At 64.2% G+C, this 17,135-nt stretch overlaps 1 protein-coding gene across 2 annotated transcripts; it reads right to left on the reverse strand.

The window, feature by feature from the left end:
• Positions 1 to 122: 122 nt before the first annotated feature.
• Positions 123 to 5,302, reverse strand: NAXD (NAD(P)HX dehydratase). 2 transcript variants are annotated; one of them, XM_004621473.2, is made up of 10 exons: positions 5,202 to 5,302; positions 4,256 to 4,406; positions 4,137 to 4,182; positions 3,942 to 4,030; positions 3,311 to 3,419; positions 2,304 to 2,354; positions 2,104 to 2,208; positions 1,855 to 1,978; positions 1,614 to 1,734; positions 123 to 1,543 (listed from the first exon to the last, which is right to left on the reverse strand). In XM_004621473.2, the coding sequence occupies exons 1-10, from the start codon at positions 5,245 to 5,247 to the stop codon at positions 1,393 to 1,395; spliced, it is 993 nt and encodes a 330-aa protein (XP_004621530.2). In that variant the 5' UTR covers positions 5,248 to 5,302; the 3' UTR covers positions 123 to 1,392. The 2 variants fall into 2 exon arrangements, with proteins under 2 accessions (XP_004621530.2, XP_054989468.1); XM_055133493.1 differs by having other exon boundaries at positions 5,089 to 5,222.
• Positions 5,303 to 17,135: the final 11,833 nt, after the last annotated feature.

Below are 17,135 nucleotides of genomic sequence, written 5' to 3' on the forward strand. Positions count from 1 at the left end.
AAGGCCTGAGCGCCAAGCACCCGAGGGGGACTGTGTAAAACACAAAAAAGGAAAGAAAGGGGGCGGGCGACACGGCACGGGAGGTTGATGGCGAAGACGAGGCAGAGAAGGAAGGAGAGGAGCCAGGCTGGGTGGTCTCAGTCGCAGTTTATTCCATTCCCATCTCCACTCTCCTCTGAGTCTCCTCCTGCTTCTCCCTCCCCCCTCCTACTTCATTCTCCTTCTCTGGGTCTCGATCTAGATCTACCTTCTCCAGATCTGGCCTGGGACTGGCCCTGGAATTCGACAGCACTTCCCCCAGCCCCCTCTCACAGCCACCTTATATATCCCCCCAGCATCTGGCTGGGCCAGGGCTTAAGCATAGGTGTGGTTACGAGCAATAGGGGGTAAAGTTCTATCCCTAGTGCTTTCACTAGGACAGAATCTCTCTCAGCAGGACATCACCCAAGAGCAGAATCCCATGGTGTGTTTCTCCTCTCTTTGTCCAACTAACATATAAGTATTCATATTATGAATCGTTTTGTATGGACATAGCAAGAGACGCATTAAGCTTATAGAATTGCTCTGGGGGGGGGGGGTGTCACCTCGATCTCAGACTACAGTGTTCAGGCCAGATTAGTCTTTCCTAGCCCTAGCAGGGCCCTAGTCTCCTCCTTGCTTTTGAATCATGACATGACTAGCCCATGACCAAGCTCTTAAGATATAGTTAAGCATTAGGCACTTTGGCCAGGCCCATCTTGATGCCAGGTTAGCACATAACTTACCGCTTGCCCTGGGTCTGTCCCGTCCCTCGTCGGGACCCTGCTTTTCGGGGTGCTAGGAAGTAAGGGCAGCTGAGGCTTAAGTCCAGAAAGCAGATGCCCGGAAATGAATAATACTTGAAACCAATTAAGTCCCATGTTACCAAAGCATATTAACAAATGTCTTTCTTTGTCCACACAAAAAGGACATTGCTTTAAAGTAAACTATTCAAAAGACATAAGAGAGGAGAAAGACAATATTAACCTACAATACAAGTTCAATGTCCTAGCAAGGTCTGACCTTACAAATTAACAGAGTCTGATTAGGGGAAGAGCTGATAAACTTGTAGAAGTGGCTACAGATAAACAAAGGAATGGGAGTGACTCGGGAGCACTTTGATGGGCATGGACGGCCAGGCCAGGGCCCGGGCAGGTGCGTCTCCGCGTCTCCTCAGGCGAGGGGGCGAGCCAGCACCTGGGCTGGAGCCGCCACAGGGCCTTTGCTGCTGGGCGCCCCACGTGCTCACGGCCACGAGCCCCTGTCCTCCGGGCCCTCAGCACCCCCAAGGGAGAGGGGCGACTCCCGTGAGCATCACACGGCATGAGGGCGGGTACTGGGGCACAGTCCAGGCGGCCTGGGCCGGGGCTGGGCTCAGGCCTCGAAGAGCGCGTGGAAGGCGGCCCCGATCTCGGCCACCATGTCGCTGGCCGTGGTGGCGCGGCCGTGCTTCTGGAAGGCCTGGCGGCTGCACTGCCGGGTGAGGGCGCATGCGCCCAGGGCAGCCAGCAGCAGCGGGCTGGAGCTGCGGGGGACAGGGCCGTCAGGGGCCAGGCTGCCCCGCTCGGCGCCCACCCCCCGGGCACCCGCCGTACCTGTGGGTCTTCTCGGGCCCGGCGAGCAGTGCCCAGTGCGCCAGCACGCCCAGGGAGCCGGAGAGCAGGTCGCCCTGGCCGCCACACCTGCGGGCACTGCCCTCCCGGCTGCACACGAGCACTGCGAGAGAGCACGGGCGGGACACCCTTGTCCTTGTGCCGTGGGCGCCCGGCGCCCCCTGCCTGGGACCCGCCCCCTGCCGGTCTGCCACACCGCACACCGCTGAGCCCCTGGCCTCACCCTGCCGGCCGTCGGAGATCACGTCCTGCTCCCCTTTCCGGACCACGGTCACGTTGCCCAAGGCCTGGCTGAGTCTCTGCACGGCCGCGCGGCCGTCACCTCCACTGTCCATGGGCTCCCCCAGCTGTGGGTGGACGCGAGGACCAGAAACATGGGCACCTGGGGACCCCGGACGGGGAGAGCTCGGCCACGCTGAGGCTGCCCGAGTGCCCCCGATCTGCAGGTGCCGGAAGGACGCCCCCCACTCACCACGGCCTCCCAGAGCCGGCGGAACTCCACGTGGTTCGGCGTGAGCAGGGCGTTCCGGCGGCCGTGGACGAGGCCAGGCTGCTGGGCTACCAGCCACAGCCCATCCTGCGGGAGGGAGGGAGGGACAGGGCGGGTCACGGGGTCTGGAGCCGCGGTGACGGGCGGGCGGGGGACACGGCCGGGCCCAAGAGAACAGTTACCGCGTCGATGACCACAGGGAGGTCCCGCTCTCTGGAGGCTTCAAGAATGCCCTGTGAATAAGAGACCCCCTCAGCGCCCGCAGCCACGGCAGCGGCCAGCCCTGCCCGGGGCTGGGGCCAGCACCACCCGCTGCCCCAGAGGCCAGGCCAGTGCTCAGGACAGCGTGTGCCCGCAGCAAGGCACCCGTCACTTCCGTGGGAGACTGGCTGCCCTGGAGGCCGCTGAGCTTAAGGAAGGGAGGCTAGACGGAGCCTACCCGGACACTCGGCTCTGTCCCCGGGCAGCCCGTCCTCGGGGTCCAGGCAGCGGGCAGCAGTGGGGCAGGACGGACACGCAGAAGCAGGCCCAGCTCTGAACCCAGCACAGCCAACAGCCACCGCGCAGGACAGCAGGTAGACGGCAGGAAGCGCTCAGCTGGCCTCAAGCCCGAGTTCAGGGAACTTGTTTCACGGACCCCAGAGTACACAGTGTGCGTGTGAGTGTGTGTGTGTGCATATGTTAATGTGATGTATGTGTGCATCTGTGTGTATTGAATGTGCGTATGTTAATGTGCATGTGTGTGCGCGTATGTGTGCATCTGTGTGTGTATATGTATGTGTGTGCTGTGAGGTGGTCGGGGCCCAGTCTCGGGGTGGGGGAGTCTTCGGGCCCTGGGCCTGGCTCACGGGCAGGCACAGGCAGGAGGCAGAGTCTGGTCCTGGAGGCGGCAGGCCCAGCCCACGGCCGTCTCCCTGGCCCGCTGCTCTGAGCTGAGCAGCGCAGGGGCGGGGAGCACGGGGCAGGGGAGGGCTGAGCTGCAGGGCCTGGAACCCCGGGCATGGCCGGTTGAGATTCGCCAGAGTGACCCCAGAGCCCCGGCAGACAAGGTGGGAGCAGCACGGCCACCCGGGGCGCCCCTGCCTCAGCGCCCGGTGCTGCTGAGTCCCAGCCCAGAATCTTCCGGCACCTGCCCCGGGCGTCGCCCTGCAGAGCACCCCTGGCGGGTGCTCTGAGGGTCCCCTCGTACCTTGACGCTGGCCAGGAGCGCGTCGTCTCTGCCCAGGCCGGGCCCCACCACCAGCACGTGCAGCCGCGAGAGCCACTTGTCCACCTCGCCCACGGCCTGGGGGCTGTCGCTGGGGAGAGGGCGGGTGGTTCCCAGGGGCCCCCCACTCCCTCCTCCAGCCCCCCACTCCAGAGGTGGCTCATGCCCGTCACCGCGGGCCACTCCCGAACCATCTCTGTGCAGACCGCTGGGCGCGCGTCCCCGCCCGTTCACACCACCACTCCCTCGGCTCGTGTGCCGGACACGCAGGCCCAAGGGGCTGCCGCCCTGCCCAGCCCTTCCTGGCTGTCCCAAGGCGCTCCCTTCTCCTGGGCCCAGCTCTGAAGCACAGCCAGCGCCACCTGGGCAGCTGTCCCCGAGGACCCAGGTTCCCGCCGGCTGTGGGGCCTGCTGGACCACTGGGCCCCACCCCTCCCCCACCGTCCTCCTGCTGTACCATGTAGGGGACACACGGCCCACGGCACAATGTCCCGGAGGGAGAAGCTCGGGCCCCTGGTGAGACACGAGTGACCCTCCGCAGAGCTGCCCGTCAGTGTCCCGAGGCCCCGCAGCACCCCTGCCCGTGCCCGCCACGGGGACGTGGGGCACTCACAGGACCGGGTGCACGATGAGCTCGGGGCTGTAGGACTTGATGACGGGCGCTGCGTCCCGGGCACAGAACACGTGGGACAGGTCTGCACCCTGTGACAGCACGGCGGCCCCTGAGGCAGGGCACGCCACACCGGGCTGTCCCCTGCCGTCCCTGGGGAGCCCCAGGGCTGGCCCGCCGCCCCCGAAGCACACGTACCACTTTGAGGGCTGAGATGGCCGCGAAGTAGGGGGCCCCAGTGTACCTGGAGAGAGAGAAACGGCCGTCAGCCCACACGCGCACCAGGCCGCGGGACCACCACGCCTCCCGTCACTTACTCCTGGCAGCCCCCCACGACGCCGATCCTGCCGTCCATGCCCTTGTGCTTGTCGTGGGTCAGCGGAGGGACGAGCCCCCTCACCAGCCGCTCCGCACTGTCCATACTCGCGGCGGGCCGCGCGGCACGCAGGGAGAACCCCTTTTCCAGGACTGGGAAGAGAGGAGACTTAAGGAGGCCCCCCGCCAGCAGGGCCCGGGCGGCACGAGCCGGGCACAGCCGCGGGCGGGGTGGGGCGGGGGTCCTCCTCCCCGCACGCCGCCCACACGCTGGGAGTCTGTGCAGGCTGCGGAGGGGCTGGCACCAGGACTGGCTTGGGGGGAGGGACACCTGCGGCGCCCTGGGGTGCCCAGAGTCACGCGGCCAGACAGACACACTGGCCGGCCCCAAGAGCGCTGTTCCCCAGCAGGCCTGCGGCACAGACCCTCAGGGCCGTCCCCAGGCCGCGCCCTTTGCCCTGAGGGACAGAGGCCCCAGGCTGACCACCGGGCGGGCCCAGGGGACACGCCCCCGCAGGCTGACACCCCCCCCCGGGCCGGCCCCCCCAGCCCGGGGGACACGCTCTGTCCCTTGACACCCCGGGTCGGCCCCGCAGCCCAGGGTACACGCCCTGCCCCCTGCCCCCTGACACCACAGGTGCCCGGCGCCCTGCAAGCTGACACCCAGGGGCCACGCCCCCTGCGCGCCGACACCCAGGGTTGGCCCCCCCACTCCAGGGGCCCCCGTCCCCCTCCTGACCGCAGGTCCCCCCCCCGCACGCTGGGCCCCAGGACCCCGGTCCCCAACCCCGCGCCCCGACGCCCCCTCGGCCCGGCCCGCGGGCGCGGAGCTCACCCTTTCCCAGCTTCCCCCGGCTCGGGAAGGGGCGCGGGGACCCCCGGCGCCGCCTCCCCACTGCCCGGCACTGATCCCGCACGCCGACCCCGCAGCACCCGCCGCGCCCTCACCTCGCCCGCAGCCCCGCGCCGCCGCCCGCACGGCCCCGCCAGCCATCGACCACTTCCGGGGTCCCGACCGCCGCCCCGCCCCACTTCCGGGCCGACTTCCGCTCTCCCGGCAGCCCCCGCCGGAAGCGGGCTCCCAAAGCGCCGCGCTCCGCCTCGGGGCCCGCCCTTCCCGCCTCCGATTGGCTCCCGGCACGGGGACAGTGATCGACGGGCGTGCCGCCCAACAGGCATGGCCGCCGTGAGGGCGGGGGCGGGGCAGGGGCGGCTGACGTCACCAGCGCGCGCCCCGCGGCCGCGGAGCGGGGCCATTTCCGGCCGTGCGCCGCGCTCCCCTGCCGCGTGCGCGCTCGGTCCCGGCGGCTCGGCGGGCAGCGTCTCCGGGGGGCCGGACACCAGGGCAGGGACGGGCACTGCGGGAGGCCCGGCCGCCCCGGGACCCTCGGCCTCGGGAAAGCCCTTCCGGGTCGGCGCGGAGCGGCTCGGCCTCACCCCGGAGCGCTGGGCCCCGTGGCGTGTCCACCGCGGCCCTGACGCCCACCTGGACGCGGTGCGCGCCCGCCGCAGCCGTGCCCGGCGCCGCCCTGGCACGTGGGTGCCGCCCGCGCTGCGATGCCCGGCGGCCCTGGGCGCAGCCCCATGTCGCGGGCAGCGCTGACGCCCACGCCTGGCCCTGCGCCTGTGGCCCCCGAGTCGCCAGGCCCTGGGCGCTGGGCTCTGCCGGGCGTGGCGCCGAAATGCAAAACAGCAAAAACCCCAGCGGAACTCCAAACCCGGGGTTTAACGGCCAGTTAGCGGCCGTCTCCTCGTGTCCCCCGTAAAGCCTAAGCACTAGTGCCAGGCATGGTCCCTGGCGATCCCAGACTGTCCTCAGACCTCCCAGCCTAGCAAGCCGCCCCTCCGTGAGCGCCAGGCCCCGGGGCTTGTGCCCGGGCGCGGTGAGAACGCAGGGCTTGTGCAGGGACTCTCCTCTCGTTTCAGCGGCTGCAAAATTACTCGGCCTTTATTGGACTCGGCTTCCGGAGGCCCTCGTACTTCGTTCTTGCAACCTGTGATCTCCATGGCCTAATTTTAGCAGGGCCCTGGGAGGCCATCTGCGGCTGTTGGCTCCCTCTTCTCTCTTGACCTTGAATAGTATCCCTTTCCTCCAGTGCGCTCGTCTTCGCTGGGGCTATTTTTGTGCATCCCGTGATACCGGGTTCCTCCCCTCCACTCCCTGGGCTGGCGCTGGGTCTGGTTTATCGTGTGGACTTGCTCCTTTCCCGCGTTACGGCCAGGGAGAGGCACGTTCTGACCTCAGAGGTCCCGGGCCTGGGTGTCCTGGGCTGTGAGCTAGCCTCCCTCCCCTTGGCAGTGGGGGAACCACGAAAGATGCAGCCCAGATGCCATCTCCCCAGCACCCCCCACCTTTGGCATGTGGCTCCGGGTTCTGTTCTGCTCGGTAGTCCGCGTCCCGGTCACCACTAGCATTGTCGGGCGAGGGCCTGTTCGGAGAGCACTCCACATCAGCACCAAAGAAACTTTTTATGGTTGGTTTTTTGCTTTTGTTATTTCCAGGAGATGGGGCAGGGGGTTGGGCCACCCCCCTCTGTGCCTAGGCCTTCCTGGCTCTGCTCAGGGACCCTGCCTGGTGATGGGGTACCAGGGGACCAACGGGATGCCAAGAATGGGATCTGGTTTAGCCACAAGCAAGGCAAGTGTAAGTGTTTTTTAGAATGTGATTTGACCAATAGAAAATGAGAAAAAGTGGGGCTGGAGCAATAGCACAGCGGGTAGGGCGTTTGCCTTGCACACGGCCGACCCGGGTTCAATTCCCAGCATCCCATATGGTCCTCTGAGCACCGCCAGGGGTGATTCCTGAGTGCAGAGCCAGGAGTAACCCCTGTGCATCACTGGGTGTGACCCAAAAAGCAAAAAAAAAAAAAAAAAATGGGAAGAAGTAGCACCTCCAAGGGCAGTTAACCCGTATTCTATCGCCATAGGCCTGTGGCCAGGGCTCTTTGTGGAAGATGTGCAGAAAGCACAGCACGTGACGTCTTGTCCTTGGCGTGCACCGGGCTTCTGCGACTCGGCCCTGTGCTGTAGCGTACCCCCCAGGCGTGTCGCCCGTCTTGCCCCTGTGCGGGAGAGAAGCTCTCCCTGTTAGGCTCCTTCAGAGCGGGGTGGTAAACCGGGGTGCGCTTCCCTCTGCCCGGCCGGAACGCTCCATCCTCACCCTCACCAGCGGTGTGCAGGGCGTTTTGGGACGGCTTGTGGCCACAGGCTGATCCTTTGCTAAGACGAGTATTTGCCTGTCTGTGGCAGATCAGTCTCGACCCTCGAGTCCTTTACGTATCTCACACCCCTCCGACTGTGCCTGCCTCTCTGTCTCGTTTGCTTTGGCCCAGGCATCACTCCTGGTGGCCTCGGGGGCGTTAGGGTAGCAGGGATTGAACCAGGCTCAGCCGCATACAAGGCAAGCACCCTGACCACCCTGACCACTGCGCTATCGCCCCAGCCCCTCACTTTGGCTTGGGGAACGTGACATTTCCCCTAGTTCATTTCACAATCTCTTCCCGTCAGAGAGAACGGGCTGCAGTTTCCCGTTCAGTTGCTGCCGCTTCACCGTAAACCCCCTCACACTGTGCTCGCAGAGGCTGTTGTCCTCTGGATTCCAGAATGCCGACTCAGCTTTAGCTCTCCCCTGCGCCCTGCCCAGGAAGGCCCCTCACCCCGCCTCTTTCTGTAATCGCAGTGTCAGGAGTAAGCGCTGAGCGGTGCTGGATGTGCCCACCGCCCTTCTCCCAAAGCGGAAAAAAACAACAACAACCATAAATCCTAAGAGACGTTGAGTGAGTTAATGAAAATGCTTCTGGGTAGGAGTAAAGCCCAGTTCCTGGCCAAGCCTTCGTGATGGTGCTGCTCCTCAGCCAGCAAGGAGCGACCTGTCAGACATGGACAGAGGGGTGACAGGAAGGGAAAGAGAGGAGCGCTTCTGCCTGCTCACTTCCTCCCAGGTAGAGGAGCTGCAGCTTATTTGGTCAGCGCCACCTTTTTATTATTATTATTATTATTTTAATTTTATTGAATCACCATGTGGAGGGTTACATAGTTCTCAGGATTATGTCAGTTATACAATACTCAAACACCCTTCCCTTCACCAGTGCCCCTATTCCATCACCAGCCACCCCAGTATACCTCCCGCCCCCTCCCGCCCCCCCATCCCCGCCCTTGTAAGTGATAAGTTTCACTTCGTTTACACTTTATCTTGGTTACATTCTATGTTTCAACACATAACTCGCTATTGTTGCTGGGGTTTCCCCCCAAAAAGAAAAAGACAGTCCTATTGTCAAGGAATCATTTGATAGTTCTCCATTGCTGAGAATGTAGAGATATTAAGTCCCGCAGTTTGTTACATAACTTTTCTATTTTTTTTCCCCCTCGTCCCGCGCCACCGAGTTCACGCCTGTTTAGTATTCACCACGCTGCCTGACAAAGGGGAAAAAAACCGAAAAAGATGGTTATTTCCTGTCATCAGCCGGCGTGGGGCTCTGGCTTAGTTGATAGTCTGGTAGAAAGTCTGCAGTTTTTGGAACCAAAAGTAGTGCGCTGGTATCGGCCCCGGTTTGAGATTCCACCAGCATCCCGCTGTTCCATGTACATAATACTTTATTCCCTTGTATCCCATTCCCATGCCACCAGGTCCGTGTCAACTTAATGGACATCATACTATGGTTAACGCCACCCCGCGTTTCTTCCTGAGAAAAAAGGATATTTCTTCTCAGCTGGCGTGGGTGTATGGCTTAGTTCAATCTAGAGAGATGGCTACCACTTTGGTTGCCTTCAATATTTCAACAAAAAACTTACTATTCTTGTTAGGGTTTCCCACCAAAGTCCGACCCGTTAAAAAGGAACCATTTCATATTGCTGATGATTAGATGATATTAGGTCGCGCTGCCACGGCAGCGGCCGCGCGGTTTTGGGTTTCTGTATAAAGTCCAGGGAAAATTCTGCCTGAAATTCTATCGCTACAATCTTTTACCCTTTTATGATGCTCATAAGATGGGAAAACCTAGAGAAATACTGGGCCCCCGCACGGGCGACCTGAGCGCCACCTTTTCAAAAACAAAGTCCTTCCACCGAAAACAGCACAACAAAATGCCCTATATTTCTATTTTCATCTTTTTTGTTTTAAAGTAAACTTTGATTCATGTGGTTTCTATTTTGTTGTGCCTTATTTAAATTTACTTTGTTACTTGTTTGGGGGGAGTCCACATCCTGTGGTGCTCAGGGGTCTGCACTCCTGGCTCTGCACTCAGGAATCACTCGGGTAACGCTGGGGTCCGTTTGGGATGGTGGGGCTGAGTCGGCAAACGCCCGCCCGCCGCCCGCCCACCGACGTCCCCGCTGCCCTGTGCTCCAGCCGCCTGTGCCACCTGGATCTTTTTTTGGTTTCTTTGGGTTTTTTGTTTTGTTTTGCTTTTTTGGGTGAGACCCGGCAATGCTCAGGGGTTCCTCCTGGCTCTGCACTCAGGAATCACTCCTGGTGGTGCTCAGGGACCAGCAGTGATGTCAGGGGTCGACCCTGGGTTGGCCCCAGTGCTATCAGAAGAAATGGTGGGGCTGTTGCTTGCGGCCAGGAGACACCCGTGTTCTTCCCCCATGGCCGCCTGGCTGTAGGCTGGGCTCACCCGCAGCCCACAGCTGGCTCTGTGGCAGGCAGGGGGACCGCCCCATGCACCCCTGCAGGGGCCACAGAAGCCGCCCGAGAGTGTGCTGACATGGAGGCGGGGCCTCTCGGGCCTGAAAGCCCTGCTGCACACTCGGACAGGGCAGGGCAGGGCAGGGCGCAGCTGACCAAGGGCGGGGCGTGGACCTCCAGCTCCCCTCCGCTGTGGGGGGCCGGGACAGGCGCGGTGGGAGCAGCCCGTGCGCCTCATGTCCCTGCAAGCTCCCCACAGGATCCTTTGTGACCGCGGGGACACATGGCCAGCCACTCGAGGCAGCGCCTGCCCTGCACTGAGGCCCACGGTTCCCCTCCACGTGGCCAGAGGGAAACAGAACCAGGCAGGCCCCCTGCGACGACTCCCCCGCGACTGGAGTCCCTGGTGGTCAGCGAGGATGAGAAACCAGCCTCGTGGTGCAGCGCCGGACGGACACACGCCCAGACACCCATGTACGTGCAGCAGGTCATTCGTGGACACACCACACTGCGCGTGGGACCGTGACATCCCACACATCCCGCATTCCTTCAGCACCGCACCCGGCCAGCGCGCGGCGTGTCCCTCCAGGCGTCATGGCCCCGGTCATTCACAGGCCCAGCAGGGCACCTTTCTTCCAGCACCCGCCACGCCAGCGTCCCCTGGTCACGGCGCCCTGGCGATGCAGCACTGTCCGCGGCCACTCCCACAGGCCGACCCCCCCAGCCCCGAGCCCACCAGGAGAGATCCCGGAGGGACAGTCACAAGTAAGCCCCGAGCCCTGCCGAGTGTGGCCAAGTAAGACTCTGCCGCGCTACCACCCGTGACACCCTCAGAAGATGGCACTCGTGGCGCGTGGAACACGCTCCCACACGCAGCTCGGCAAGAGCACGGGCCGCACGTCACTCGACACTCAGCGTCAGGGACGTGCAGCCTCGGAGACGGAAGGGCTGTGGTCACTGTGGGGGCCGGAGAGGGGCAGAGGGCGGCCCAGAACGCTCCTGCTGGCCGGGCGTCCCCCTGTGGAGAGAGGCCGCAGCACAGGGCAGGGCCAGGCTGCCGTGTCCAGGGTGGGGGGCCAGCTGGCCCGGGCAAGTCCAGGCTTCTCGTTTCTTTTTTTCCTCTCTCTCTTTTCTGGGCAGGAACGGGGGCAGCTACTCTCGGGGCAGTGCTCAGGGATCACTCCTGGGGGCTCAGGAGGACTCTAGGGGGTGCTGGACTCAAACGTGGGTGGCTGCGTGCAAGGCAAACCCTGGAGAGGGCAGGGTGGGGGCCGCTCACCCCAGTGTGCTCACTCGGTGCCCCCAGCCCCTCCTGGGCCCCCAGCTCCTCCTGTCCCTCGTCCCGGGTCAGTGGAGTCTGAGAGGCACCAGCTTCCACGCCTGGCTGCCACCAGAGTGCCAGACAGACGCACACAGCGCCAAGCTGGGTCCCACGTAGCACCCGCGGGTGCGACACCGTGCAGCCAGCACTGGGTGCTCCTGCGGTGGGTGCAGACCGACGCCCACTGGCCCGTGACCCAACCCTGTCTGGTCGCGCCTCCGCCTCTCGGCCCGGGATGGGCCACTCGGATCCTGCCAGAGTTTCCCACCCACCCCGGGGCCACCCTCTTCTCAGTCTCTCCCCGTCCCCGTGGCTGAGCTGAGCCTCTGGCTGGCAGCGGCCCCCAAGCTCTGTGAAGCCCCCAAGCCCCGTGCACCCCCAGCCTACCCCGCAGGTTCAGTTCCGCTCCCCTGTGAGGTGTCCACGGTCCGGGAGACGCGGCTGGTGAAGTTCCAGGGCGGGACCAGCCCCGTGGCTTGTCCCAGAGGCCATTGACGTATGGGCAGCAGCTGGGCGGTCACTTTGCTCCTGCCCCGTGGGAGGAGGCTGTGGGCACGGGGGGGGGGCAGCGGGGAAGGCGCCTCTGGGGGGCAGGGGGCGGGGGCATCAGCTGGACACTGGGGCCACGCGTGGGAGCAGCTGGAGCCAGGGGACAGTGAAGGCGGGCCGGGAGCAGTGACGGGGGTCTGTGGAGGGGTCCCAGCTGCTGGCCCGAGACAGCCCAGCGGCGTGGACAGTGCTCTAGAGAGGCCGAGGAGCAGGCCGCCCCCTGCCACCTCCCCCCCATCTGTCCCTAAAGGCCAGTTCTGCAGGGGAGAGCCTGGAAGCCAGACCCCCTTCCTGACCTGGCAGAGAGCACCAGCCTCACCCTGCCCGACAGGGCTGGGGACGTGACAGCTGCCTGGGGGCCACTCCCCTCAGACGGGGCACTGAGCTGGGTCTCTGAGAGGTTCTCTCTCCCTCCCCCTCCTCTCCCCCTCCCTCTCTCCCTCTCTCCCTCTCTCCCTCACTCTCTCCCTCCTTCTTTTGCCCTCCTTCTCTCTCCCTTTCCCTCTCTCTCTCTCTCCCCCCTCCTCCTTCTCTGTGGGTCAAGGTTACCCCATGGCATCTCCCCCCAGGGCTGAATGCTGACACCAGCCCCTCTCTGCTCCCCGCCTGGGCGCTGCGGGGGGCACCCGGCATAGCCGGGTGGAAGGAAGGCAGAGGCCTGGGCTCAGTGAGGGCGCGGCCACATCCCGCAGATTTCACAGTCAAGTGACTGAAGAAACCTCTGGAATCTGCTCAGCCACTGAGAAAGAAAACACGGTTGGGAGTTCCTGGTTCTCAGCTGCCCGCCCTGCCCGGCCGTTTCCTAAGAGAAGCCCGACTGGGACCCCCTCCTGCAGCCGCAGAGCCCCACCGGCCACTCCTCCGGGCAGTCTTCCCGGTGGGGAGTCTGGGCCCCAGTGAGCCTGGGGCTGGTTGAAGGCGGGAGCGCATGGGGCAGTCTTGGGGCTCGGGGCTCACCCACGGGCACTGCACACACGCGAGGGCAGGGGCCCAGAGCAGCCCCTGAGAGCAGGCCGGCCACCCGCTGTGATTCATGCTCCAGCCAGACCCGCATCCGGAAGCCCAGGATGGAAGGAGAGCAAAGGACGCCAGTCGCGCCTCCGGGGATAGGGCACAGGCCAGCGACAGAGCGACAGGGCGTCACTGAGCCAGGGCGGGAGCTGGGCCAGGTACCACAACTGCACCCTCACTCCACCCTCCCCCATGCCTGCACCCTCCCCTCCCCTCTCCCCTCCCCTCTCCTCCCCTCCCCCTCACACACACCTGTGCCCCCACTCACACCCTCACCCACATGCTCCTGAGCACCACAGGGGGTGGGTTCGCGTGAGAGTGTGGGCACGGGGTGGGCGTCTGGCGTGCCCCCACGCTGGCACTGAGAGGGCCATGCTGTCCCCAGCAGACAGATGTGGAACCAGAGGCAGGGGGCCAGAGTGATAGTACAGCGGGGAGGGCGTCTGCCTTGCCCGAGGCCCACCCGGGTTCAATCCCTGGCACCCCATATGGTCTCCTGAGCACTGCCAGGAGTGATTCCTGAGTGCAGAGCCAGGAGTAACCCCTGAGCATCGCCGGGTGCGAACCCCCAAGGAAAAAGCACATGTATCGGGATGGAGAGATAGTACAGCAGGTAGGGCACTTGCCTCGCACGTGGCCAGCTCAGGTCGGATCCCCGGCATCCCGTATGTTCCCCTGAGCACTGCCATGAGTATTCCTGCGTGCAGAGCCAGCATCGCCGGTAGTCCCTGAGCACCGAAGCGTGTTGAAACGTCACATCCGTAAAGCGCGCCTGCAGTTGTCACTGGCTCCCCAGTCCCTCGGGGCAGAAGCCGCACGTGCGCGGGACTACATTTCCCAGCCACCCTTGCGGGCATGTAACCACGCGACCGACTTCTGACCAGTGGGATGCAAGAGCGTTTATCACGTGACCGTCACAGCCCGCGCCGTGCCCCCTGCTGGCGGAGCCGGGGACTGCAGGAGTTTTGTGGCCTGGTGCCCTGGACCTTCTGCGGGGGTCCTTCTGTGGGCCGGCTAGAGGCGGGCGATGCCCTCTGGCATCGGGCATCTCCATGGCTCTAGTGGCCGCCCCTTGCCGCCCCCTCCCCGCACCGCACAGGTGGCCTCCTCTGCCCGCTCCCCCGCACCCCGCGTCTCCGCACAGGCCACTCCCGTCCCCTGCCGGACCTCAGCCCTGGTCAAGGCCCGGCCACCCCCAGGGCTGTGGGGCCCACACGGGGCATCTGGGTCAGGGCCCTGCCTCCTGGGAGCCCCTGCACCAACCCAGCCCCAGTCCCACTCCCAGCCTCTGCCCTTCCTCACATCTCGGGCATTTCTCGGGCGCTTGTCTGGGCCCATGCTGCGGGCAGGCTGGGCACCACCACTCGGTCAGTCCTCCCGGCGAGGACGGGCAGATAAGCCAATGGGGTGCCCCGGTGTGAGGGACAGGAGTGTCCTCGGAAGGCGGCTGGCAACCCCCAGGGCAGGACTGCAGGGCCCACCCGAGAGAGGACAGTTCTTGCTGCTTCTCCCGGAGCCCACAGCCTCAGAACCGCTCTAGGGAGGGCGGCGAGGACCGAGAAGGGACACCCTGATAACCATCACGCTGGGCAAGCACTGGGCGCGGAGAGGGGAAAGGGACATGCCGGGTACCCTGGCGGCATCTGTACAGCAGCCATATGCCCAGAAGGAGGGAGGGAGGGAGAGAGGGGAGAGGGAAGGTGAGAAAGAGGGAGAGAGAGGGAGAAGAAGGGAGAGAGAGGGAGAGGAAAGGAGAGAAAGGGAGAGAGAAGGAGGGAGAGGGAGGGAAAGAGAAATGCGGAGAAAGGGAGAGGGAGAGAGAGAAATGGAGAAAGGGAGAGAGAGGGAGAGAGAAAGGGAGAGAGAAAGGGAGAAAGGGAGAGAGAGGGAGAGAGAGGGAAGGGAGAGAGAAAGGAAGAGAGAAGGAGAGGGAGAGAGAGGGAGGGAGAGAAAGAAAGGGAGAGAGGAAAGAGTGAGAGGAGAGAGAGAGAAGGAGCGCCAGGGAGAGGGAGGGAGAGAGAAAAAGGGAGAGAGAAGGAGAGGGAGAGAGAGGGAGGGAGGGAGAGAGAGGGAGGGAGAGAGAAGGAGAGGGAGAGAGAGGGAGAGAGGGAGAGAGGGAGGGAGAGAGAAAGGGAGAGAGGAGAAATTGAGAGGAGAGAGGGAGAGGGAGAGAGGAGAGATTGAGAGAAGAGGGAGAGGGAGAAGAGAGAGGGAGAGAGGAGAGAGGGAGAGGGAGAAGAGAGAGGGAGAGAGGAGAGAGGGAGAAAGGGAGAGAGGGAGAGGGAAAGGGAGAGAGGGAGAGAGAGGGAGGGAGAGAGAGAAAGGGAGAGAGGAGAGAGGGAGAGGGAGTGAGAGAGGGAGGGAGGGAGGCAAGCAGGGGGAGAGGGAGAGGGAGAGAGAGGGAGGGAGAGAAAGAAAGGGAGAGAGGAGAGAGTGAGAGGAGAGAGAGAGAAGGAGCGCCAGGGAGAGGGAGGGAGAGAGAAAAAGGGAGAGAGAAGGAGAGGGAGAGAGAGGGAGGGAGGGAGAGAGAGGGAGGGAGAGAGAAGGAGAGGGAGAGAGAGGGAGAGAGGGAGAGAGGGAGGGAGAGAGAAGGAGAGGGAGAGAGAGGGAGAGAGGGAGAGAGGGAGGGAGAGAGAAAGGGAGAGAGGAGAAATTGAGAGGAGAGAGGGAGAGGGAGAGAGGAGAGATTGAGAGAAGAGGGAGAGGGAGAAGAGAGAGGGAGAGAGGAGAGAGGGAGAGGGAGAAGAGAGAGGGAGAGAGGAGAGAGGGAGAGAGAGGGAGAAAGGGAGAGAGGGAGAGAGAGGGAGAAAGGGAGAGAGGGAGAGGGAAAGGGAGAGAGGGAGAGAGAGGGAGGGAGAGAAAGGGAGAGAGGAGAGAGGGAGAGGGAGTGAGAGAGGGAGGGAGGGAGGCAAGCAGGGGGAGAGGGAGAGGGAGAGAGAGGGAGGGAGGGAGAAAGGGAGAGAGGAAGAGGGAGAGGGAGCGAGAGAAAGGGAGTGAGGAGAGAGGAGAGAGGGAGGGAGGGAGGGAGGGAGGGGGAGAAGCGCTTGCCATGGCCCGGCAGGAGCCTGGGATGGTGGGACACTGGCTGGAGGCTGTGGGAGTCCGTGTGACTGAAGCCCAAGGTCGTAGGTTGCAACAGTGTATCAGAGAGACTCAGCAGATACAAGGTGGGAGGGCGCGGAGGAGGCCGCGGGCGGGGCTCGCCTTGCAGCCAGCCTGAGGCCCCGAGCACCACACAGGGAGTCCTGCGTCCCCAGCTGAGATGCTCCTGGGGAGGCTCCACCCTGCGCCACAGCCTCCCCCATCCTCACTCCATGCTCACTCCCACGCCCTCACAGGCCCCCAAGGAAGCGTGGGGTCGGCCTGACCGAGTGTGTGTCACCACAGCCATCGCGAGGCCAACAGGCAACCTGGACTGCGGGTGGCCGCTGACCAGACCTCGGCCTCCCTGGCCGCTCGGGGCGCCTTGGGCGAGGTGTCCAAGGGCGCCTTCCCGAGGTTTGAGGGGCGTCCTCTGGCTCGCTTTTCTTTCTCGGAGTACTGAACAATTTTAAGTCTTAGAACAAACTTTGTGTGTAAAACATTACTATTTTTCTGCATGAAGACTTAGAACAAGCTGAGCCGGCCTGGCGGGAGTTGGCGGGGCTTACCCCACCCCCGCACCCCTAGACTCCCCAAGCCTGCAAGGAGCGATCCCTGAGCAAGCCCTGAGCACTGCGGGGTGCCCCCCAAACCCAAACAGGCAGAGAAGCATGCGGGGACCTGGGCTGGAAGGGAGTGCCCTGCCCCTCCCGCACCCCACCCCGCGCTGGCGCAGCGCGCTCAGCCCCTGCACCCCTGGCAAACGTGCTGGCGCCCTCCACGGCCCTGTGAGGCAAGCAGCGGGGCCTGGGGTGCCGCTTGTGCGAGAGCGTTGCTGTGTGAGGAGAGGGACTCGCGTGTCCGTGGGACGCTAGTGTCCGGCCAAAGCAGATGGCCGGGGAGTGAGCACAGGCGGGAGCCGGGTACAGGGGCGCGGGTGTCCCGCGTGAGTCCCGCCACCTCCCACCACACCAGGCGCCAGTGTCAGCCGCGCGGAGATCTGCCTGCACCTGCGCGTCCTTGGCAGAAGGAAGGGCCCACGCTGGGCCCACCTGCCGCTCCTGGGCCAGGCACGGAAGGGCAGGTGGGACGTCCCTGAGAGGGCCAGGAGCCCAGCCGCCTGCGACCTGCTCACTGTCCTTCGGGACAGTGCGCCCCAGGCCTGGGGCTGGGCCTGTACGACAGCAAGGACAACCGCCAAACGCCGCTGGGCCGACGCCGTGCCCTGGGGGAGGCGCCCCGAGGAGCAGGTCCGTCCCCAGATACGGGGCTGCCTGTCCCCCTGCGCCCACCC

The sequence above is a fragment of the Sorex araneus genome, chromosome 1 (genome assembly GCF_027595985.1).
Source record: "Sorex araneus isolate mSorAra2 chromosome 1, mSorAra2.pri, whole genome shotgun sequence".
In the NCBI taxonomy this organism is placed as follows: domain Eukaryota; kingdom Metazoa; phylum Chordata; class Mammalia; order Eulipotyphla; family Soricidae; genus Sorex; species Sorex araneus.

Bases quoted from the DNA above. Each gene is read 5' to 3' on its own strand.
- NAXD (XM_004621473.2), bottom strand. From the start codon at position 5,247: ATGGCTGGCGGGGCCGTGCGGGCGGCGGCGCGGGGCTGCGGGCGAG. The intron at 1,979-2,103 runs GTGAGTGGGGGG...GTCCACCCACAG, and splicing joins GCCGGCTCTGGGAGGCCGTG to CTGGGGGAGCCCATGGACAG. The intron at 1,544-1,613 runs GTACGGCGGGTG...TGTCCCCCGCAG, and splicing joins GGGCCCGAGAAGACCCACAG to CTCCAGCCCGCTGCTGCTGG.